This window comes from Heliangelus exortis, chromosome 14, assembly GCF_036169615.1.
Source record: "Heliangelus exortis chromosome 14, bHelExo1.hap1, whole genome shotgun sequence".
NCBI lineage: Eukaryota > Metazoa > Chordata > Aves > Apodiformes > Trochilidae > Heliangelus > Heliangelus exortis.
This window is the reverse complement of record NC_092435.1, coordinates 1,556,710-1,579,892: the sequence shown is the minus strand read 5'-3', so window position 1 is coordinate 1,579,892 and position 23,183 is coordinate 1,556,710. Positions and strand designations below refer to the sequence as shown.

The 23,183-nt window shown below is 39.7% G+C and overlaps 2 protein-coding genes across 9 annotated transcripts in view; both read left to right on the top strand.

The window, feature by feature from the left end:
* MTM1 (myotubularin 1) overlaps positions 1-15,931 on the top strand; it is a 36,207-nt gene extending 20,276 nt beyond the window's left edge. For 4 of the 5 annotated variants that reach the window (XM_071758116.1, XM_071758118.1, XM_071758119.1 and 1 more), the window contains 8 exons: positions 253-402; positions 3,283-3,471; positions 5,729-5,914; positions 6,947-7,153; positions 9,424-9,516; positions 10,280-10,393; positions 10,723-10,899; positions 12,717-15,931. In XM_071758116.1, coding sequence (XP_071614217.1) covers positions 253-402; positions 3,283-3,471; positions 5,729-5,914; positions 6,947-7,153; positions 9,424-9,516; positions 10,280-10,393; positions 10,723-10,899; positions 12,717-12,884 — 1,284 coding nt within the window. In that variant the 3' untranslated portion in view covers positions 12,885-15,931. The remainder of the gene's footprint in view (positions 1-252; positions 403-3,282; positions 3,472-5,728; positions 5,915-6,946; positions 7,154-9,423; positions 9,517-10,279; positions 10,394-10,722; positions 10,900-12,716) is intronic. The other variant, XM_071758120.1, reaches the window with a different exon arrangement.
* Positions 15,932-16,138: 207 nt separating this feature from the next.
* MTMR1 (myotubularin related protein 1) overlaps positions 16,139-23,183 on the top strand; it is a 46,619-nt gene continuing 39,574 nt past the window's right edge. For 2 of the 4 annotated variants that reach the window (XR_011728751.1, XM_071758113.1), the window contains exons 1-2: positions 16,139-16,438; positions 19,236-19,341. Coding sequence is in view for 3 of the 4 variants with exons in the window: in XM_071758113.1 (XP_071614214.1) it covers positions 16,314-16,438; positions 19,236-19,341 (231 nt within the window). In the remaining variant the exon portion in view is untranslated. Of the gene's footprint in view, positions 16,439-19,235; positions 19,342-22,522; positions 22,547-23,183 lie in introns of all 4 variants that reach the window. The other 2 variants (XM_071758114.1, XM_071758115.1) reach the window with 2 other exon arrangements.

Sequence of the window (23,183 nt, the reverse complement as noted above, 5' to 3'; positions counted from 1 at the left end):
GAATTGAACTGTGTATGTGAGAGTATGTGAGGGAGCTGTGCAGCTGTTTAAGGCTGTGAACCCATTGGCAACCAAGTGTTTTGTGTGGCCTTGCCATCATTTTTCCTCTCTGGATCTGGAACAGCACTGTATTTAGTTAAATTGGGAAGTTGTTGCCACCATGTGGCCACAGTGTCAGGGTGAAATTCAAGAGCAGAATTATTACTTGTGCAGCAAAAAAAAAATACACTGAAAAACTTTCGTACATTTTAGGGACTGCCGAACGAGCGGTGGCGAGTCACCTTTATTAATGAACATTATGGGCTGTGTGACACTTACCCATCACTCTTGGTAGTGCCATATCATGCAACAGATGATGACCTCAAGAAAGTTGCTTCCTTTAGGTCCCGAAATAGAATCCCGGTGAGTATTATGTGATGAAAATCACCTTATAGTGTAACTGCAGAATCTGGTTGGAGGTGTGTGACTAGTGGAGTCCCTCAGGGGTCGGTACTGGGACCGGTGTTGTTCAATATCTTCATCAACGACTTGGATGAGGGTATAGAATGTACCCTCAGCAAGTTTGCTGATGACACTAAGCTGGGAGGAGTGGCTGACACACCAGAAGGCTGTGCTGCCATTCAGAGAGACTTAGACAGGCTGGAGAGTTGGGCAGGGAGGAACAAGATGAAATTCAACAAGGGGAAGTGTAGAGTTTTGCATTTGGGGAAGAACAACACGATGTCCCAGTATAGGTTGGGGGCTGAGCTGCTGGAGAGCAGTGGAGGTGAAAGAGACCTGGGGGTCCTGGTAGACAAGAAGATGACCATGAGCCAGCAATGTGCCCTTGTGGCCAAGAAGGCCAATGGCATCCTGGGGTGCATTAGAAAGGGGGTGGTTAGTAGGTCAAGAGAGGTTCTCCTCCCCCTCTATTCTGCATTGGTGAGGCCGCACCTGGAGTATTGTGTCCAGTTCTGGGCCCCTCAGTTCAAGAAGGACAGGGAAGTGCTTGAAAGAGTCCAGCACAGAGCTACTGAGATGATTAAGGGAGTGGAACATCTCCCTTATGAGGAAAGGCTGAGGGAGCTGGGTCTCTTTAGTTTGGAGAAAAGGAGACTGAGGGGTGACCTCATCAATGTTTTCAAATATGTAAGGGGTGAGTGTCAGGGAGATGGAGTTAGGCTTTTCTCAGTGGTGACCAGTGATAGGACAAGGGGTAATGGGTGTAAATTGGAGCATAGGAGGTTCAAGTTGAATATCAGAAAAAATTTTTTTACTGTAAGGGTGACAGAGCCCTGGAACAGGCTGCCCAGGGGGGTTGTGGAGTCTCCTTCACTGGAGACATTCAAAACCCACCTGGACACGTTCCTAGGGGATGTACTCTAGGGGGCCCTGCTCTGGCAGGGGGGGTTGGACTAGATGATCTTTCGAGGTCCCTTCCAACCCCTAGGATTCTATGATTCTATGATTCTGTGATTCTATGATTCTATGATTCTATGAACTGCACTTCAGTATGCATCCAATTTTTGCTGAACACCACACAGAGGGTTCTTTTCTTGGAAATGGTTGCAGTGTAATGGTTTGGATTGCCTGGTGGTTTTTACTGTTTGAAACCAGTGTCTTGGCCAAGCCACATTTCTGTTTTTCCTCCACAACAATCACCTGTTCCAGTTTTGTTGGTTTTAACGTGGCTTTTCTAGTGACACCTACCAGCATTGCAGATTCCTTTTTTCAAATGAGTTAAGAGCCTTGGGCTGCATCTCTGTTGGTGTGTTGAGTACTGTTGGATGCATGTAAAAAAATAAATATAGCAAATGTCATCCTCCTGTAAGCAAACCACATGGCACTTAAACATAGTTCCAATGGTCAGTGCTAAAATAAGACCTCATGCATAGCCTCTGTAGTGAATTAATGAGCTTTTTAGTTCTTTGAATTGGTCTGTGTAATTTAAGATAAATTTTGGGTAGATTTCTATGATTAAAATTCTTTGAGGTAAGAGAAATTGCATGTATTAGCTCTTTACAACACTATTAAAAAAATAATTTCTATCACAATGCAAACTGTTTTAACTAATATTTCATTTTGTCAAACTTGTAAAAGGTGCTGCTGGATTCTTAGTATCAGAAAGCTGCCTTGAAATCTATGTTATTTTCAAACAGATGCAAAAATCAAGATGGTAAATATTTATTTGGTGTATGGCATTTACTGACAGGCTTGGCCTATAAGTTTACAACATATGTATGAAATAATGTGTTAAATATATAGTGTGTACTTATAGTTCACATATAGCTCTATCTTCTGTCATGAATTTTGAGATGACAGAGGGCTTCTGTGTGCCTGTACAGTAAGAGTGATTTCCTTAGTTATAGTCATTTTATTCTTGTCAGGAGATAACCAGTCATATGCATGCACACTGCCAGCTCTTTTTTCTAGATATGCAACTAGGGGCTGGATTTCAAGAGTGAATATTTGAGGTGTTTTGTGTTTTTTGTTTGGCTGAGGGTTTTTTGTGTTTTGGTTGGGGTTTTTTTGATTTTTTTTTTTTTTTTTTTTTTTTTTTTTTTTTTTTTTTAATAAAATTGTTATTTCACTCTGTAACCCACAACTTTCAGGATGGGTAAGAATACTGTTTAATATTCTTCAGTGATGAAACTGGAGTTTTTGCCTCCTTCTTGGGAGGAGCTGTTTCACTGTGATCTGTTCTCTGGGCTGCTCACTTTTGCTTGTTTGTGACAAGTCCCCTCTGGCTCAGAAGCCCAACAAAGACAGCGTGCACTCCTCTGCCTCCTCTTTGTGAAGAACACTGAGGAACAAAATGTACTTTTAAGAGAAGGGGAGATATCCAGGATACTGCAGAAAGGCTCAATTTTCCTTCCATATCCAAAAAAAAGGGAAGAGTTGAGTTTTGTAGAATTGGAGCATCTTAGTCACCATTTCTACAAGGAGCTTATTCTTCTGAATACTTAGTTTCAGCTGGCATTGCTATGTTTTTTCCCATTTTGCTTTTCAGAATTATTTGTGCAATCTAAGATATTAGGAAAATATTAAAATACACTGGGTTATATAGGTCAGTATGATTTCAATAGAAGTTAAATACATAAGAGACTGAACTAAAAAAATTATTATTAAATTTTATGTGTGAAGTGGAAGCTATTGAGCTGCTTGGGGATTTTTAAAGAAATAAAATAGTGTTTAATTTTCATACTATGCCTTTCTTAAAGGATGCAAGTTTAAAATGTAAATTACTATTTATTTTTTTTTAATAAGCCTATTTCTTGTGATCTGTTTTTGACACCTGACCAGGTTCTGTCATGGATTCACCCAGAGACTCAGGCTGTTATTATGCGCTGCAGTCAGCCCCTCGTTGGAATGAGTGGCAAGAGGAATAAAGATGATGAAAGATACCTTGATATCATCAGGGAGGCCAATGGGCAGATCTCAAAACTGACCATTTATGATGCTAGGCCCAATGTCAATGCAGTTGCAAACAAGGTAAAGAGATGGTTATTGGGCTTGTTTGGGGAGCAGGCTGGGGAGGAGACTAATCTTGAAGTTTTCTGTGAGGAGGTTTTTGGGAACAGAACTAATTGAATGTAGCTATATTTACACATTCAAATACTGAAACTCAAGGCCATGGAAGTGCCTCAAGTAGGTCATAAGCAGGGTTCCAGCACCATATATGGATTTCTAGATGTGCTTTACCCTGTCTGTTATCAGTGGACCTTAGCATGGGGCTGGAATCAGACATGACTGCACTCAGCACTGTGGGATAGGTGTAGGCTGAGCTGTTGAGCAAGTTCTCTGCTGAGCAAAATGTGTAATTGTTCTGTTTGCCTTGTGGAAGGAACGTCAGCTCTTTCATTAAATTAAATTTTTCCCCAGCTCTCTGATGAACTCAGTGTTTTCCCTCATTTGATAGATGTATTATGGCCAAGTTTTGTAGGCAAATACCCATTGAAGCATGAAATATGTTTTTCAGCTTTTTAAAATGCTCTGTGTGTTTCACCCGTGTGTTTTAATTAACTCCTGATATGTCTAACTATGGAATAATCACAGCAGGAAAAACATAGGGTGCACATCTGGGTCTGAGGGACAAGAACATACAGAGTGAAGTCAGTGTTGGTCAGCACTGAAGTTTTCTTGAACAGCTGTGAAGATTAAAATACCCAAAATCCTGAGCTTCACTACTTGTGCATTCCTCTGCTCTTTGTCCAGAGGTCAAGACCATACACTCAGCAGGAGCTGCAGCAGCCCAATGCTAAAATTACAATCATTCCTCACCAGGACTTCATCATACTTAAAGGAAAGAGAAAAATACAATTGTTCCTTTTTTAACAGAGCCTGGCAGCTCTGAAAATAACCCCACACCTAAGGAAGGAGATAAAGACTATAGAATATTCTGTGGTGATACATAAACCTAGGTGGTACTAATAGGGAAAGGCTATACTGTACTCTTTAAGTTTTGGTCTGATGTGTAATTTGTGGCTGTAATGACTTTTATAAAGGCAAAATTTATCACAGTTCACTGCATGGCATGTTTTTGGTGTCTGCAGGAAATGCTGTGATTTTGCAGCTATCTTTGGAAAACCTCATCAGTCGAACTGTGTCCTAAAATATGTGTGGTTTTCCCACTTCCTCTTGTGACCAGGCACATCCTCTGCTGTGGTTGTGATTACATGTTCAAGAGAGTAGCAGTAGAACAGAGTTTCAGCTTCTGTGGCTCTTGAATTTCTTAATGATCTAAATATATGCTTAGTCTTCAGCAAGGAAAATTAATATTAGAAAAGTTACTTTAAGGTAAATTTTAATGTTACTACTAATTTTCTTCTTAGAGGCATAATCTAAGATTCTTTAACTTGCTTCTTAAAGGAAAACGTAGCTTATTCTTAACTGAACTCTTAAATTTAATTTTACTTGGCCTAACATTGTATCATATTTATCTATTTATCACTTAAATTCAGTAGAAAATAATTAGGCTGTCTAAATACAGGAAGGAATTGGTTTTTAGTAGCAAGTTCATAGACAAATCCTTTTGACTTAATTTCTTTCTAATTGGTACAGAAACAAAGGAATGAGGAATTTTATTCCCTAGAAGTAGTGATCTAATATGTTATGAGTAATTGTTGTTTTGTGTGACATAATTTACACTTTAATTAACCTTTGTAATCTTCCTGGGAAGTTGATTTTGTTTTGTATTCAGAATCATTAGTTTAATACTTGGCAAGAAAAGTGAACATAAATGAAAAAAAAAATGACATTGTAATGGCAATTTATCAAGAAAAAGCTATTTCTGTCATGAATCAAACAGTAAGGGAAGGTACAAATGTCTTGATTCTCAAAGCTGAGTCTTGCCTGATGTGGTGCTGGCCCAGTGTCCCACATCTGGCTGATTCAGTCCTATTAAAGGTCTCCAAGTCCAACAGTACAACCTTTTAGTGTTAATTAGCTAAGGTTCCCTTTTAGGGAGTTTTGAAAGGAATGAGGCTGTCTGGGGCAACTTGAATCTCTTTCTGGCTGTGTGTTTGCTTACACACTTTGTCCTGCTGAAAGAAGGAAAGCCCCTGAGTGTTCTTCAGCATTCCAAAGCCTTGTATCTGAGAGTGATGTTTTAAACAAGTAACTGAAATTATGTATTGCCCAACTACAGAATTAAGTAAAATTCAGCCCATTGTTGTCCATTCTTCTGTTGAAAGCTCCTACACCAGTGTGCAAACAGCTATGAAGTTAATTTTAGATCCTTTGTTTGCAGGCAACTGGAGGAGGATATGAAGGTGAAGATGCATATCCCAATGCAGAACTTTTCTTTCTGGACATTCATAATATTCATGTCATGAGGGAATCTCTGAAGAAGCTGAAGGATATTGTTTATCCTAATGTGGAAGAATCACACTGGTTGTCAAGTCTAGAATCAACCCATTGGTTAGAGCACATAAAGGTAACTCCTAGCTCTTTGTTTGCAATAATGGCCAAATCTGTCACACTTTGCTAGGCTTTGAGATAGTCCTGATGTGGGACACATTGTACTACTTGAACTACAAACCCAGCATCAAGTGCTGGCTTTTTGCCAGCTGGTTTAGGGTATTTTATGAGGTACCATCACTAAGCAACACCAGGTAAAATTCAAAATTTGTTCTCTAAGTGAAGCATCAGTCTTTGCCAGAGGAATGTGTGTCTAGTGTTGTCTTTACATGTGTGAGAACTGATTTATTTTGGTTTCTAGAAATACAGGGCTACTGATAGCTGGCCTTATGAAGGATGAGTAATTACTTCAGTTGTCAGTGTGTACATGTTTTTATTTTGTGAATTGCAGTTATGTAAATAAATCCTGTAAATTTGTAAGTTTTGTAATTTTAATCTTGCAGTACAAATAAAATACTTAAACTGGTAATTCACCAGTGCTTTTACTAGCTGACCTTTGAACTTCTACCTCAAGTACAGCTGTGCAGAAGTATTTAGAGTATTATGTAATTAAGCCTACTTAATGAAATTTTCATTTAAACTCAGTATTTGGAAAACAACCATATTAGGAGGATACAAGTTCCTTTTTTTTTTTTTTAACAACTGAAATATTTTAGGATTTCAGCTCAAAGAAAGGAGACAAATGAAATATAGACTTTTTAGAAAGTATTTCCTATGGTAAATCCTCTCTTTTTCTTTAAAAAAGAAGCTTATGTTCTTTGGTTTATCAAGGTTGCTGTTTTCTGCCTCATTTTTTAAGAATTTGCAGTGAGATGAATTAGATTTTACTAAGGGATTAGGGAAGCAATCTGTTTCTCTATATTTACACATGAAATACACTTGATCTCCTTTAAAATTCTTTTCCAGTTAACTACACCACTCTCTTTAGGTCATTTAATGGCAGCAGTATCAACTTAGATAACTGCACAGCTAAAAAAAAAATCAATTTAGTTTTGTTAAGAGTGATAACACTGATCCTCTGTGTTCCCTGCCTGTTCCTCTCTGGTAGCTTGTGCTGACAGGAGCCATCCAGGTGGCTGACAAGGTGTCCTCAGGGAGGAGCTCTGTGCTGGTTCACTGCAGTGATGGCTGGGACAGAACAGCCCAGCTGACCTCACTGGCCATGCTGATGCTAGACAGCTACTACAGAACCATTGAAGGCTTTGAAGTTCTGGTGCAAAAAGAGTGGATAAGCTTCGGGCACAAATTTGCATCGGTAAGAGTTGGAAGATAATTGCAAGGACCATGCAGCTTTAGAAAAACTACTGCTGGTAAACTGCTCATTGTGTCAAGGTTTGATTCTTTTCATTATTTTGGACTCTGATCATAAAATGATTTGAAGCATTTCCAGAGCTTTTGGTTTCGGAGCATATATATATATATTTTTTTTTTTTGCTGTGCTTCTCTGAGAACTCGTATTTTGTCCTTTGCACTCTTGTAAAAGCACAAGAATTGCAAGGGTTACTGTGGTTATTGAGCAAAGAAAATGAGAAGGCAGAAAAATTGTTCTTCCAAGCTTTTCAGAAGATCACCTTCCCTTTGGACTATTTAGGGTGTCATGAGAAGCAAATGAATGAGCCTGGCCAGTGTCTCTTTAGTGAAGTTTTGAACCTTTCTGCACAAATTAGTTTTAGTTTGAGTAATCAAAGGAGTTTGTTCTTTATCAACAGATAATACATTCTGTTAATGTGATGGGACTTATACACCCCTTCCACATGACTAGCTCAGTCTACTCGTTCATGTTTGACAACGTTGCAGCAATAGGGTTGATTTAAATAGTTTGCTCTTGCATAAACTATTTTTCCAACTTTCTCATATAAGTAGTAATCTCTATAAATGGTTGAAGCCACTCTCCTTAAGCCATCAGTTGTTTTCTGAGGGTACCATATATTTTTATATGATGGGTTGTTTAGCTTATAGTGAAGACAATCCTTTGAGGAGTGTTAAGTAAAAACTGGTAATGCAGGCAGAAAATAATTTGATTATTCTGGTTTAGTTTGGTAATTATTTGATAGAACTGGGAGTATTAACAGTGAGAAGCAGGCACAGCTGAGTTAACAACAGTTCCTCAACCTCATCTCTGAAACTCTTGTTGGTAGTGCCTTCTGTCAAATGGGGAATTGGAAGAGTAGGGTGTTTCTTATACTGTCTGGGTTAGAGCAAGCTTCATGGTTTTATGTTGCCAGAGCTGCAATTTGGATGTTTTAATAACAAGTAACTAAATAGCTCCTCTCTGTATTTTCTATCTAATGAAGCACATAATTCTGTTTCAACAAGAAATCTACTCCAACATTTCTGTGTATGGTAAATTTAGCAGACTATTTTGTCATCTGTGTAGTGCACTATGTGAAGTGTTTTCCTAATGATGCATTCTAATTTAAGAAATATGAAACATTGACATAATTTAGAGGGAAGATAGATATCCTTAACCTGCTAGCTAGTGGAAGTAGAAGTCCTTTCAGTCTTTACTGAGTGCATGTATGATTCCATTAACAGATGCCTTATATTTTAAACCATGGCAACTGGAGCCCAAGGAGCCCAATTTATTTGTATTCCCTAGAGTGTTTTCCTAGTCATTTGCTACCATTGACTGAGCTCAGCCACAATCCCTCATCTCCCTCTATTTCCTGCCATTCATTTCTGTTATTTAAAGCTATCTTGCAAATCATTTTAGAGTAATATACTGGTTTTATCATTTTTCACATCCTTAAGACATTAAGCCTGCTATCTTCCAGGCAGATAGACAAAACAACATCTTGGTTCAACATCCATGCTTGTCTTTTGTCTCCTCCAGGCAAGTGTAATCAAGCAGAATTACAAAGTTAATAGAATTTTTTTTCCCAGATCTCGTATCTGTTCTCAGCTATCAAATGTGAAAAGAAAGAAACAGCTTTTACCAAACCTACTTTTGGTCTGTGGGGAGAATTCCTTTGGTTGTTATTTTAGACTCTTCGGAATAATTGGCTCGCTCATTTTTAAAATATGTGCATTAATTTTCTGTCAAGAACCTGAGTTTCTTTGAGTTCATGTTGACTGTCTACCTGAGGGTGAATCTTCAGGTTCAAGTGGGGAGGAAGAAGAAGAGAATCTATGTGGGTGGGGGGTAGGTTGTTGGTCTAAGTTCTCCAGTAGTTTAAATTAAAAAAGAAGACAAAGTACGCAAGTTGTCTTTTCATAAATTAATGACATAAATCTAGTTGAAGATATGTCTTGCTTATTTGTGAAATAATGGATGTTTTAACAGTTCTGCTTGTCCAGTAATGGGCAGATTTCTGTAACAGGAACAATTGCCACTTTGGCATTTTTCTCAGATATCTTTGGAACACTTTTGCAGTATTTCTGTATATCCAAATCTCTCCTCCCTGGTGCAATAACCTGGTGCTAATTTTGGAATCATTAATATTCTACTGCAAGATAAGAAACATTGTCTATTAGTCATAAAACAGACTGTTTTGGTTAACAGGAGGTTGTATTGCTTCATTTCAGAGAATAGGCCATGGTGATAAAAATCATGCTGATGCAGACAGATCACCCATCTTTCTCCAGTTTATTGACTGTGTGTGGCAGATGTCTAAACAGGTATGTTGTGTCATTCTGCAGAAGAGAACATTGTTAAGAGATTACTGAAAAAAACCCCAAAACCTAGACTTTATGCTTCAGAAAAGTGTTTGAAGAGGACAGCATACCCCTCTGCTCTCATAGTCAAAAAGAGAGTGTTTACTTTTAAATCACATCATCTCTCCACCCTGTTTGTAAAAGGGTGCAGTCATGTTGCTTAATATGCCACTGGCTGTGTACACAACACTTGGATATGGACTTCCCAGAAAGTTACTAAGAGGTGGACCCAGCAGAATGTTTTTACAGGAGTTTAATCCAACCAGTATAACTGGGTCAGTTGTTTCATTGCACCATTTTTGTGAAGCTGTCCCTTAAACTACAGGAATAAGTGTTGTTTTGTCAAAGACTAAAAGGGAAGCTTGGGAGCTGTCGAGTCCTGTGATTTAAATGTATTTCCAATAAGAAAGGAAAGAAAGCAGGAAACTTACTCTGTTTAGGGTCAAGGATTATGAGCCAAATAACTGTAACCATTCTATTATTTCTTTTTAGAAACTAAAGGCAGTTAAAACATTTTGATGAGAGTTCAGTGACAAGATGGAGAAAGCTGAACACCTCGTGTCATTTGCAGTTACTCTTCTATAAACTAGATGAAATAATTACCTTGAAAATTATTTGTAAATTTATTCAGACTTCTAAATGCATCCTTCAGCTTCTTCACTAGGGCATATACATCTCTCCTGGCTTCTGCAGGGAAAGGAACAATTTTTTTCTTTTCTGTTGTTAGTTTCCCACAGCCTTTGAATTCAATGAGCAGTTCCTGATCACAATCCTGGATCACCTGTACAGCTGCCGGTTTGGGACTTTCTTATACAACAGTGAGTCTCTTAGAGAAAAAGAGGTTAGTCAGACTAATGACTTTAATTGTGTTGCTTTCTTGTCTCTAGATGATTACAAAAAGTTTGTTGTATTGTTATATTCCTTGCATGACAGTGCTTTTGAACACTATGGTCTTATTGTAGAATAGTTGCCTGGTAAATTCCTTGGTTTTGCTAGCTTGAAGAGTATGTGGTCTATAATACTGGTCAAGCACTGATTTTGGGATAAATTCAGTACAGTAACTTATGTTTCCATGTAAAGCAGAAGTGTATTGATTTTAGAACACAACCATAGATTCTGTAATGTGATTTTATGCAAGCACTTACTGTTGTTATTTCAACTTCATTTTAGAAAGTCACGGAGAAAACGTTATCGTTATGGTCTTTGATTAACAGTGACAAATCTAAATACACCAATCCTTTCTACACTAAAGAGCTGAACAGAGCACTCTACCCCGTAGCCAGCATGAGGCACTTGGAGCTCTGGGTCAGTTACTACATCAGGTGGAACCCAAGGATCCGGCAACAAGTGAGTAAATTCCCTGTCATGGAATTCCAAAATGACTCTGTGAGTTTGGAAGTGGGATTTTGTGTCATAACTGATGAGCAGAATAGTGCTTGTAGTCTGTTTAGGTTTGTAGGATTGTATTTGTAAAGATGGAGAAAAAAAAAGTGAAAAGAATTCAATTTTAAAAAAAATTTTTTTTTTACTTGGCTCGCTTGAGCTTATTTCACTGATTAGTATCAAGTCATCCTCAAGTTCTTTCTAGCCCCTTTTCTTGGGGACAGAGGTGGGGGAGCATTTTTTAAGGGTATTTGATGACACTAAAGGGTAAATGGCCATGCTTAGAAATTAGGCTTAGTGTTCCCTGAAGATTTAGATCATTAGCATCACAAACATGCTTAGTTGCATTTGCTTCCTCTTTCTCCTTTTTTTCTGAGGCAGAGTATGAAGTCTTTTTCAAATTAAGATGACCTGTTGGGCCTTTCAAAACTGCTATCTGTATTAATGGCTTATGGTAATTTATTTTAATATATATCTTTGACCTGATGTTGTTTACACTGGATATCTGATGAATGAAAACTGTTACTGAAGATGATATGATTGGATCAGATTGGAAACCCAGAAAATGTATCAAATTACACATAGTACTGTGATTTTAATGTTTAATATGTGGACACTTGATGTTTGTTGCCATCTTGTTAGAAATCTCAGTGTGTAGAGGTAGCAGAGTGAGTCCTGTTTGTCCTTAATAAATGGGGGAGTTTTGAGTAGGAGAAGATACAGCAGCAGTTTGGTTGAGAGAAGAAACAGTCTGCACAGTCCAGCTCCTGGAATTAATTGGTAGTTTTCAAGCAAGGCCCTTTCTTTTCCGCAGCCAATCTCCTGTACAGCACTTTAGAGGCTGCAAGAAAACTTGTTTGTTGTATTTTCTTACAAGTATGTTCTCAGTTGTAATTTGAATTTCTAGTTTTAGAGCTTTTGTTGCTTGCTGTGAAAGATGAGGGCGTTTTGCAAAAGGTGAATCCAAAGATTTATTTCAGAAAGTGAAGGATTACAGGGCATGCAAATTAGCTGTAAATCTACTTAAAAACGTGCTTTCCATTACTTAAAGCTTTTTGCCAGGAGTTTCTTATTAGAAATGTAAACCCTTGTGATAATCTTCTAGGCTGCTGCTACTGGTCCCTCATTTTCACCATTTTTATATGCAAAATGGAGCAGTTTTTTGCTGCACACAGAATTTGTTTCATCTTGACTTTAGCAACTGAATAGTGCCTTAGTGCTGTGACTTTGGGACACGTTCTCTGTCAGACTTGAGTCAAATGAAGAGTCTGGTTGGCAGCTATCAAGATCTTTAACCCTACATCTCTAATCATCTTAGTAACAACCTTCAGTCATTGATCCAACTTCCATAGCTGCTTCCATGTGGATCATCATCTCACCTGGGGTGCACAGTGAGTGGTGCACCTAAGGGTGCTGGTCAGGTTTTTTTTGAACTGGTGAGGAGTTTCTTTTGCTCCTGGAGCTGTGCAGCCACAAGCTTTTAATTACAGGCAGTTAACTGAACCAGCAACAACTTCTTGGCAGTTATACATAGCTGAAGGTCACTTAGCTTTCTGTCTGCCCTGGACATTGATCATATTTGTTTTCCAGTTGTTTTGTGTGAAGTTTTTCTTCGGATGGGAACAACTGGAAGGCAGAGGGCTCTTGCATTATAAATACTTCTGTTTAGCTACAGCTTGTTACATATGTTGGAAAGTACAAATACTGAGTAAGGCCAGAAAAGCACAAACACTTCAGCAGCCAAACTGTGGTGATGAGACTAATAGAGATTTTTTTTCTAGCAGCCAAATCCAGTGGAGCAGCGTTACATGGAGCTCCTTGCGTTACGTGATGATTACATGAGGAGACTTGAAGAACTACAGATCACAAATAATTCCAAGATATCCAACTCATCAGCCTCAGCAGCGTCCCCCTCACAAATGATGTCCCAAGTACAAACACATTTTTGAAGAAAAAATGTTTGCTTCTTTCTGTTCTGTAATAGGAAGTGGTGCTTAACATAGATCTATAGCATAAAGAGGAATATTTTAATGCCTTACATTAGGCTGGCCTAACACAGATTATTTTAGACTGTCTTCATTTGAGGAGGACTTCAAAACAAAGAAACCCAACCCTTCAATTGCGTGCCTTTCAGAACCTGTGGACTGGGAACATGATTAATCAACTTTATGGAGGGCTTTAAGAATTCTTTTGGCAAGTCTGGTACAATTGGAAGTAAATCGATTTATTGTTTTCATAAGACTGCTTTAATTTATTACATTGTAAGTAATGTTCCTGTAAGGAAATTCATGCTCAGTCTTAGATGTCATGAAGAAACACAGAAATGTCAAAAGGAACATTGACATTGTATAAAATGAGGTATGAGTGTATTCCTGTTAGGAATATACTTGTGGAGCTCATGACCTGAAAGTACATTCTACTGTAAGATTTCAGAGAGAAGAGCTGAAATTTTCTGGTGAACTCACAATTCCAAATTTTCCTTTATCAAAACAAAAATCTGGAAGGGATTTCAGTGATGTGCTTCTGATAAAAAAGTTCAAATGGCTTAGTAGATATGAAAATTTTAAAAAATCTTCTTGTTTTGTTTGAAACAAATCACAATTGTACTTGATTCTGAGAAGTCCACTTTTGCCTAAGTGTTCAGCACTGAAGTATATTATAAATTATCACTGCTGGCACTGTGGGTGCTTTGGATTTACAGAGTTTAAAACGGTTCTAAAAAGGTTTATTTAATTAAAATCAGACCTACAGAGACATTGCTTCAATACCCAGCAATAGCCATAGTATTATGCTTTTACCAAGAAAGGTTGGACCAGATGATCCTTGAAGTCCCTTCCAACCTGGTATTCTATGATTAAAGTTTGTGTTTGTTTTATGAGAGTAAATGTGCCTGTTTAAAGGAGCTTTTATACCAAAGTAGGCAAAAGTTTTCAGTTACAAATACTGCTGAAAATGTGTATGTTGATAGCTTACTGTTTAATTTAACTTTTATTCAAGGAATCTATTCTTAAGTATTTAAGATACTTAAGTATACAAGATTTGCTATTGGTGTGTGCACTTTCTTCTGGTGAAGTTTCAAGCCTTCATTTCAGAGGCTTCTTTTAAACCTTTAATTTGTTCCTTTCAGGTATTTTTTAAATACTTGCAAGGATTTATTATGATAGCACAAACCTTGCTACTTGATATTTAATTAAAATCTTACATATTCTCAGAAATTTAATGGTATTCAGGCAATCCAGGAAACACTGCAATTCAGAATCTGTAGAGGACTCTAATGTTGTTATTTTAAAGGAGATGTTTTGATGCTTGAGGCTTCTATCATTGTAAATTATTGTACATGTGGTGAGTTTTAATCTGCAAGATATAATAGGATTATATATAAATTAAGTTTTGTGTAAGTATATAATATAGTTTATTAGAAACTCTGCAAATTTATAAAGTGTAAATATTTTGCATATGAAAACTAAATTTAAAGCTACAGTTGCATAAAGTAAGGCAAAGTTTAGAGGACAACTGAATATTTTTAGAAGTGTTTTTTCATAGGAATAAAAGTCTACCGCCTCTTGATTTAATTCAGTATATAAACTGAATTGCACTATTTTTTCAGGGAAGCTCAGAGCATATGGCACGTTGTGTTCAACAAAAACATTTTTATGACTTGCTTTTGTCCTCTGAATTTCATTCTCCCATCAGTGTTTTTCATTATGTTTTCAAAACAATAAAATTGTCCCAAAATCTTGATTTGTCAAGGTAAAGGAGAGTCAGTTGCTCAAGATATACGTTACATTTTGAAAGCTATGCATACTCTGGTATATTTGCCTTCTAGTTGTGGTTTATAAAAAAAGCTGTTTTTATTAGACTATTTAAAATTTCTTTATTTCAGTTGAATGCATTGGTGACATCTGTGAGCAGTGTGCAGGAGTTCAAAAAATCTAATAGTTTTTACTGCCTAAACACTACAGGCTAACCTATTGCATTTGGGAAAGTGTAATATAATGAAGAGGATCTTTTTGCACTTATTTCATTACATATATACTGTTCTTCATCTTGCTGGTTAAGTCAGATTTCAGTCTTTGAAGCTCTCTAACACAGCTCTACGTGGGCTTGGATTTTTTTTGAAGTTGACAGATAAGTTTTAAATTCTATTTTTACGTAGCAATATTAGGCAAGCTTAGGGGTGGTTTAAGCCAGTACTTTCTGGAAAATGCCACTTGAAAGTTTTTGCAAAGGCAGGCACACAAACTGATCAATGTCAACAGGAGATTTTTCTCCTTTCCACATCAACACAGGGCCCAGGCTGCCTCTGCCAAGCACTGTCTGGGGCACCTTCCTGCCCCTTCCCTGCTCTTGGTTCCTTTTTGTCACTGTCACACCCAGAACAAACCAGGGCAAGGTGTTCAGATGATGAATGAAAGGGGTTCCAGGCACTGAGTGCCTTTTCCATGAGGAGTAAGAAAATTGGCCTGGGATGTCAACACCAACAGCAATAGAAAGCTTGATATCCAGTCCTAAATGACCATCTTGGAATGATAATTTTAGCCATTTCCTTTCTGTATTCTTTCTTCTGTGGATCCCTGAAGATAACCCAGTTTTTGTGATGGGCTTCATTAACTTTTAAAATAAGTTTACTCGTTTTTTGCCTTCTTTTTTTGTTTATGCCTTATCCACCCCAGCATCATGGTTATGGTTATACCCTACAAATGGTTTATGTACTACCTCCTTCTGACGTGTTTTTAAACTCGGCCTTGACTTCACTTTTGTGTCTCGCAGAGAGCATTTTGTGTCATGCTTGAGAGAAAACAACCTTTTTGTAACCAGCCCTCTCCTCACTACTCCTTGCTGCTCCTTAGGTAACATCTGGATCCCGCAGGCCTCCTCTGGGGCTGGGTCTCACTTATCAAGCGACTTTTGGGCGGGGAGCAGAGAGTTTAACATCTGTCTGCCATGTATGTGTGTGAAGGGAAAAACAAAAAAAAATAAAGATGTCAGCTCTAAACCCTTGCCGTCTGACAGACGTGTTAATACCGGCTGCCCTGACTGCTGCTGCGGGCACACCTCTCCCGCCAGCGAGGCGGCCCAGGGGTGCGTGCGGGGTGCTGGGTGCGGGCAGGCCCGGCCCCTCCCGCCCCTCAGCCCCGGGCCCGCGCAGCAGCAGCCCGCCCGTCCCCCGCCGTCCCCCGCCGCACGGGGCCGCTGCCCGCCCTCACGGCAGCGCGGAGGCCTCTGGGTAAGCCCCGCCGCCAGGTGACAGCTCTCGGCCGCCGCCGGGCCCCAGCGGGCCGGGCTGAGGCGGCAAAGCCGGGCCGGGCCGGGCCCGCGGCGGAGAGGCGGCAACCCCGCGATCCCGGCGGTGCTGAGTCCCGCCGGCGGCCGGAAGCATGGAGCGGCCGGCGGCCGGGCCGGCGGTGGAGGGCGGCGGCGTGAGCCGGAGAGCCGTACGGGCTGGGGGAGCCGCGGCAGCGGGGGCGGGATCGCGGCAGGCCAGCACGGAGACCCTGGACAGGTGAGCGGAGCCGGAGGCGCGGGGCGGGCGGCGGGAGAACGGGGCTCCGCTCCCCCGTGCTAGGCGGGGGCGCCGCGGCCTGTCCCGTCCTCCCCGCCGGGCCGGGCCGGGAGGCGGGGGCGGGTGCCCCTCAGCCCGCGCCTCCGCCCAGCGCGGCCCCTGGGACGGGGGCGGCTTCCCCATCCCCTCCGCTGCCCCGCGCTCCGGCACCGGATGGACGCGGGAGCGCTGCCGCGGCGTGGAGCCGGGCAGCCCCTGAGGCCGCCCGGTAACTGAAATCTGGGGGCTGATTTCTGTCTCACCGCGCGGGCTGAGGGCAGATTTCCCTCGGGGGCGAGCGGGCTGTTGTCAGAAGTTTCCTGCTTGCGGTTGTCTGCTTTTCGTCAATAACGTCACCGGTTTTGCGAAGGCTGAGGCTGCTGCCGGGACTTGGCCAGGGGCGTTTGGGGCAGTGCGTAGCTTCTTGGCGAACTCAAGGGAGCCCGCTCTCCGACTTAAGACTCTGGTATCCTGGGTTTTTTTTTCGGTTGGTTGTTTTTTTTTCGTGCAGGTGTGTATTGTGCCCTCTGCAGCGGTGCTGTGTGTGTCCGGGGGGTCAGTGGGTGTGCGGGAGCTGCAGGTGCTGGGCTGGAGCCGGGTCCCGGTGTTACCGCCCCGAGCGGCTGCAGAGCAGCTCCTGCTGTGGAAGTTTCCAGCTGGACGGAGTTGAGTTTGAAAAACCTTAAGGGAGGAGTGGATACTGACTGCAATTTCACCCCGGTGAAAAGTAAAATAAAAAGGACCGTGCGTGAGAGTCATGGCCAGGTTCTGCTTCTCACATTCACGCCCTTTTCTGTTAGAAGCAACCTGGACTTTCACATCATTCTGCTGGAGGTGGAAGTGAAATACCCGTTTTATATCGCCAGATTGTACATCTCTGTATTCCTATTAATGCAGTTTCGTATCCTTATTTTCATCTTTCTTGCTTCTCCCTAATTTTTTTCTACCCTGGAAAAGGCATAATGTGTGTATGTCATGTAATCTATTTATTTGCCAGTACGGTTGTGCCAGGCTACACTAATATGGGTGACCTCAAATGAGAGAGAAAGACAAGACTTGCACTGGTATGTGTCCTGCTTGACAGACGTTGATAAGTTCCAGCAGTATGATCAGCACACTCTGGTGCTCTGATCCATCCTGAGGCACTGCTCACAGGAGGTGGACCTGCATTCACATCTCTTTTTCTTCTGGCATTAGCTTTGCTGATGTAGTGATTCCCAGTGAAGATAAAGCGCAGAGAAATAAATAATTTCCTTAATTAACCAGTAAGTGCTTATTTGGAAACAAACAGGCTAAAGAGATAGGCTTGGAACTAGGCATGAGTGAAGGAGAAATAAATAAGATGAGGAAGGGATTACTGGCAAGTTTAGCTCATACACTGTTTTGCAAAACTTAAATGAAAAATTTCTTGAAGTGGACCTGGACTCAAGTTCAGCACCAACCTGAGACTGCCTTTTTCAAGCAGGAATATAATAGATGTGCTTTAGTTGCATAACAGCATTTTGTTATCAAGTACCCATGTAGGATTTTGTAGATGGGGAAAAAGTTCTTAAAAGAGCTTATGTAACAGGTATGAAATTGTTGTATGGATCTTCACCTTATATCTTCACCTTATATCTACCTATCCTAGCAGAGCTAATGCAAGAAAAGATCTCTAGTTAAGTAGTAATTGGTCACCTTATGCCATTATCCCACCCTTTTAATTAAGTCCAAGTTGTGGGACACCTGATGGATGTTGGTGTGTATATGGTTATATATGTGTATAAATATGTATATGTACATGTATGTGTATGTATGGTTACTCATTTCAGTGTCACAGTATATTCACAGAATCCAAAGCTAGTTTATGAATGGATTCTAAAACTTAATCAAAATATTTGATCTGTGCTTGACTTCTAAGTAAGCATTAAAACTGTAACAAAAACCAAACTAAACTGTTTGAAGAAATGGCAATTATTTAGTGCGTGAGCTGAGGCAGTGGGGGCATGCAGGGAACTTCCCCTATATTATTCTCAGTTTCTCATTGAATTCTGGAGTGTTCTGAAGAAGCCCAAGCTGGCAACAAACTGTGTCATTACTTCTCACTCTCAATATTACTGTATTTATAAGCAGCACTAGTTCAGGTGACTTCTCAAAACACATCATCTGGGATTTAGTGCAGTTCAGCTGTTCAGGTGCTTTGTCTTTAGGGTTTTTATAAAATTCTTTCCTTTGGCATGGGAATGCCTGTCCTGAAGATTATTCAAAGATTATTTTATGAATAGGAAAAATATAGCTAAATAGAGGTTATCTTTCAGAAACCATGTATTTTTTTACATTTAATACTAATACAGAATACAACACTAGCACAGTTTAAATTTTAAAGTAAAAAATTGGGCATTTACTGAATAATCAGGAAACAATAATAAGGAAAGTGTAAAGAGCTTCCTGTTAGTTGATTAAATTAATTCCAAAAAGAACTTGAAGGAAAAAAAATGTGTGAATTATGAAAAAAATTACACTGAATAAGGAAACAGACACTTATATAAGTTCCTAGGTCAGCTAACCTTGCTTCTAACCTACTGGCAGCTTTACACCTCTAATAATATCTAGTAAAATTCTATTCTCTAATTTGATCACCTGCCCACAAAACAAACTAATTTTTCTTATGCTAGTGATGATTTATGGTCTTGGTTTCTCTATGTATTCAGTTGCTCTGCTGTTCTCAGTATACATTTCAGATTATTGCTAAATAATTTTAAATAATTCTGTTTTGTAGCCCAACTGGATCCCATGTGGAATGGTGCAAACAGCTGATAGCTGCAACCATTTCTAGTCAGATTTCAGGGTCTGTCCCATCAGAAGGTGTGTCCAGAGACTACAGGGTAAGTGATTTGAAGAATGCAATGATTTGTTTAAAATAAAAAGGTGTGAATGATCAGAAAGGTCTTTGCTATCTTGATTAACAGGTGGCAAGTCCTTAGAACTCAAACATTCCAAGATGCCTCTGAGTCTTTTGAGTCTGCTTTGTGTTTAGAAGATTGGCATTGAAGTCTGCAGTATAAAAATAAAGAGAGGTGAAAGGAAAATTATAAATCAATGTTTTGAATAAAATGCCAAAAATGAGTTGTCTTTCTGATTACTACATAAAAAAAACCTGTAAGCAAATTAACAGTTACAAGTTGAAATTGTTTCTACTGTGTCATTCAGAGCACAGAATTGAGGTCTCCAGTTTTCACAGAAAATTAATGTGTGTGCCTTTGCTACTGCACACTGAACATAAATGTTTATAATTTTTCATGGAGGTTTCTCCAGAGACAGAGAAATTACCATCAAACAAACAAAAAAAATGTCAGCTTTTTCATTCCCTCTTAGCAGAATTTTTGTCAAAAGGCAATGATTGCACTTGAATTACTTGATAGGTTCCCTGTACTTTTTACCCCTATTCTTTTCTGCTTGTTTGTGGTTTCTTTCTTGCAGCCAACTGAGCTAACAAGAGTGGAGCTCAGTTTTCTTTCTCTTGAAAATTGATAAAAGTCACCTGTGTTTCAAGGCTGCTGTGTTTCTAGATCTTTTTTCTTTCTAGGTTTGAAACACTTTCATGGGCTTCATGCAAAAGGACCAAATTAAGATTTTTTTTTCTTTGTTTGTTTTAACTAGATTTTTAAATTATTTTCTGATATGCTGTATTACAAAGTTTTTTGTCCAGAAAGAGTGTATTTTAGGTTCTCTGACAGCAAATGGGAGTCAGACCAAGCATGAAGATAAATCCCCCAAATGTTTTTGGCTGTCATCTACTTAAAAATTCACCTCACAGAGTTCCACAGCATTGGCACAGTCAGCAGCTTGTAGTCATGAAAATGTGGAGCTCTTCCATACTACAACAGCTGAATTGCAGATGTCTGACTTCAGGTCAAGGCTCACATCTTTGATAAAACATTGTGGGAAACCTTGCATTACAGCTGTTGGGACTGTATTTGCCCTCTAGATCAAGGACTTCATTTTAGTAAAATGTGGCTGAGTGGCATTCAGGTTGTCTCTGAGTGAGAATGCATTCCTTGGGAATAAAGAGCATTTTAAAATTCTGAATAACATCCTTCTTTATACCGAGCCCATCTAGGATATTATTTAACAGCAATAAGTCTTTTAAGGCCTAACTAAAATTCTACTTCATTCTCTTTTTTTTATAAATGAAATGAAAAAAATTTAAGCACGGTGGCATTCAGAATTTTTGTGTGTAAATTGTGCTTGGCATCTTTGCATTGCTGTGATTTGAAATCCCATATTTGTGTATAACATCATGGAATTTTTTATCCTAGAATATCTTTAGCCCAGTATCTTGTCAAAGTATCTATGCTTTAGGAGAGGGTTTTGTTTGCACTTAACTTCTGCAGGAGTTCAGTGGTGTTATTATTTACTCTGTCAGCACCTCTAAGAGGCTGGTTTTATTCATTTTTACTATGAAAGTCACATGTAAAAAGACAAAGCCCATTTATAACTTGGTTTTCCTTTGAGGCATCTTTGATGCATGCTGATCAATTTTCTGGGTGTTTGTTAGCTTTGGCTGCCTCAAGTTTTGCTGCACTTAGAGACTGTCTTACAGCAACTCAGAAACTTCAGGTAGGGCAAGATGTGTGTGTTTGCTTCTGGAACTGGTCAGGCATTTCTCTTGGTTTCTGCTGGATTCTCCAGGAGCTCCCAGCTTTATTCTTCCTTTCATTTTTTTTTATGTTTCAATCAAAATATTTATTGATTCTTGTATCTATGGAGTTACTCCATGTAACTTACTTTACCAGAATGTAATTTAGGGAAGAGGGGAATCAAATGGAAGCCAGGGGGCTGCAAATGAAATCATAGAATCATAGAATCCTAGAATCCTAGGGGTTGGAAGGGACCTGGAAAGATCATCTAGTCCAACCCCCCCTGCCAGAGCAGGGCCCCCTAGAGTACATCCCCTAGGAATGTGTCCAGGTGGGTTTTGAATGTCTCCAGTGAAGGAGACTCCACAACCCCCCTGGGCAGCCTGTTCCAGGGCTCTGTCACCCTTACAGTAAAAAAATTTTTTCTGATATTCAACTTGAACCTCCTATGCTCCAATTTACACCCATTACCCCTTGTCCTATCACTGGTCACCACTGAGAAAAGCCTAACTCCATCTCCCTGACACTCACCCCTTACATATTTGAAAACATTGATGAGGTCACCCCTCAGTCTCCTTTTCTCCAAACTAAAGAGACCCAGCTCCCTCAGCCTTTCCTCATAAGGGAGATGTTCCACTCCCTTAATCATCTCAGTAGCTCTGCACTGGACTCTTTCAAGCACTTCCCTGTCCTTCTTGAACTGAGGGGCCCAGAACTGGACACAATACTCCAGGTGTGGCCTCACCAATGCAGAATAGAGGGGGAGGAGAACCTCTCTTGACCTACTAACCACACCCTTTCTAATGCACCCCAGGATGCCATTGGCCTTCTTGGCCACAAGGGCACATTGCTGGAGAGCACTGAGCAAGCTCTTGCTTGCTAAACCTTACAGAAACTCACTCTGAGTTTCAGCTCTGCTGTGTATGCCTTCCTTGACATACTCTCTGCCTGAAGAGGGGTTTTGAATAAGTGGTTTATATAAATAAAAATCACTTAGAATATAATAGCTGAACATAGTGTGCACAATAAGTAGGGAGGAGTTGTTGCTACCCTTGTTATGCCATCTGAACCTAAAAGACCTGGTGGTTATACTCCATGGCTGTTATTGCAGCCTTATTGTCTTCCACCTAGAAGGATTACCAGGCTCTTTCTTCTCTTTTCACAATAGCACATTGTAACTGGATAAAAGGGTGATTAGGAATGAATGTTTCAAAAGAACTTGGCATTTGTTTCATCACTAAAATGAAGTGCCTAGATTTGGTTTTAGAGCTGCTAGATCTGCATAGTTTGGTGTTCTTTCAAAATCCATCTGTAATTAAAACGTTTGGAAGTACAGTCCTGAAAGTCTGATGCAGTAAACTGTAGTATCTTTAATAAATCTAATTTGTCTGTTTTGTTGGATAACGTTTTATATTTTAACTAACAGGTGTACAGGAGGCCTGTTAAACGGGTAAGATGACTTTTGGCTAGCAGTAAAACAGCCTCCTACCTGTTTGTCTCTTGTGCTGTGTGAGATCTTGGTGTGTTCTTCTTGACTTCATTAATGGTTGTTATGAACCACTCAGACCATTTTGCTATGCAGTGCAACAGCTTCTTTGCCATAGAAATGCTTTATATACATTACAATGTTTTTGTGAGCAATAAAAGTCAGTGTGTAAGAGAGCAGTATTTTTAAATGATGTTATGAATGTGCAATACTAACTTCAGTTTTATTACATGAGTTTTGTGGAAATGGATGCTTGCAACTGAGGCTCACATGCTTCAGACTACAGAGTGCTGTATTAAGCAGCTCTGGTGTGTTGTCTACACTAAAGAATATTAGTGGTGAAAGCATTATGTCTTTGTCTGTCCTATTTAAATAAGATACCAATTCCTGCTTGCCTTTCTACATGTTTTACCTTAATTGTTACCACCCTGCAGTAGGTTTGAAAGCTAGGTTTGGTGTTAGACACCAGTGCAATGACCTGCATATTTTTAATTGTAATTTTGAGAGGAGGTCTTTGCCATTATTCACTGGAGATACAAAAAGGGCATGCCTTGTTTTCTTGTCCCTCTCTCACAGTAACATTTATGGAGTGAGAAACGAT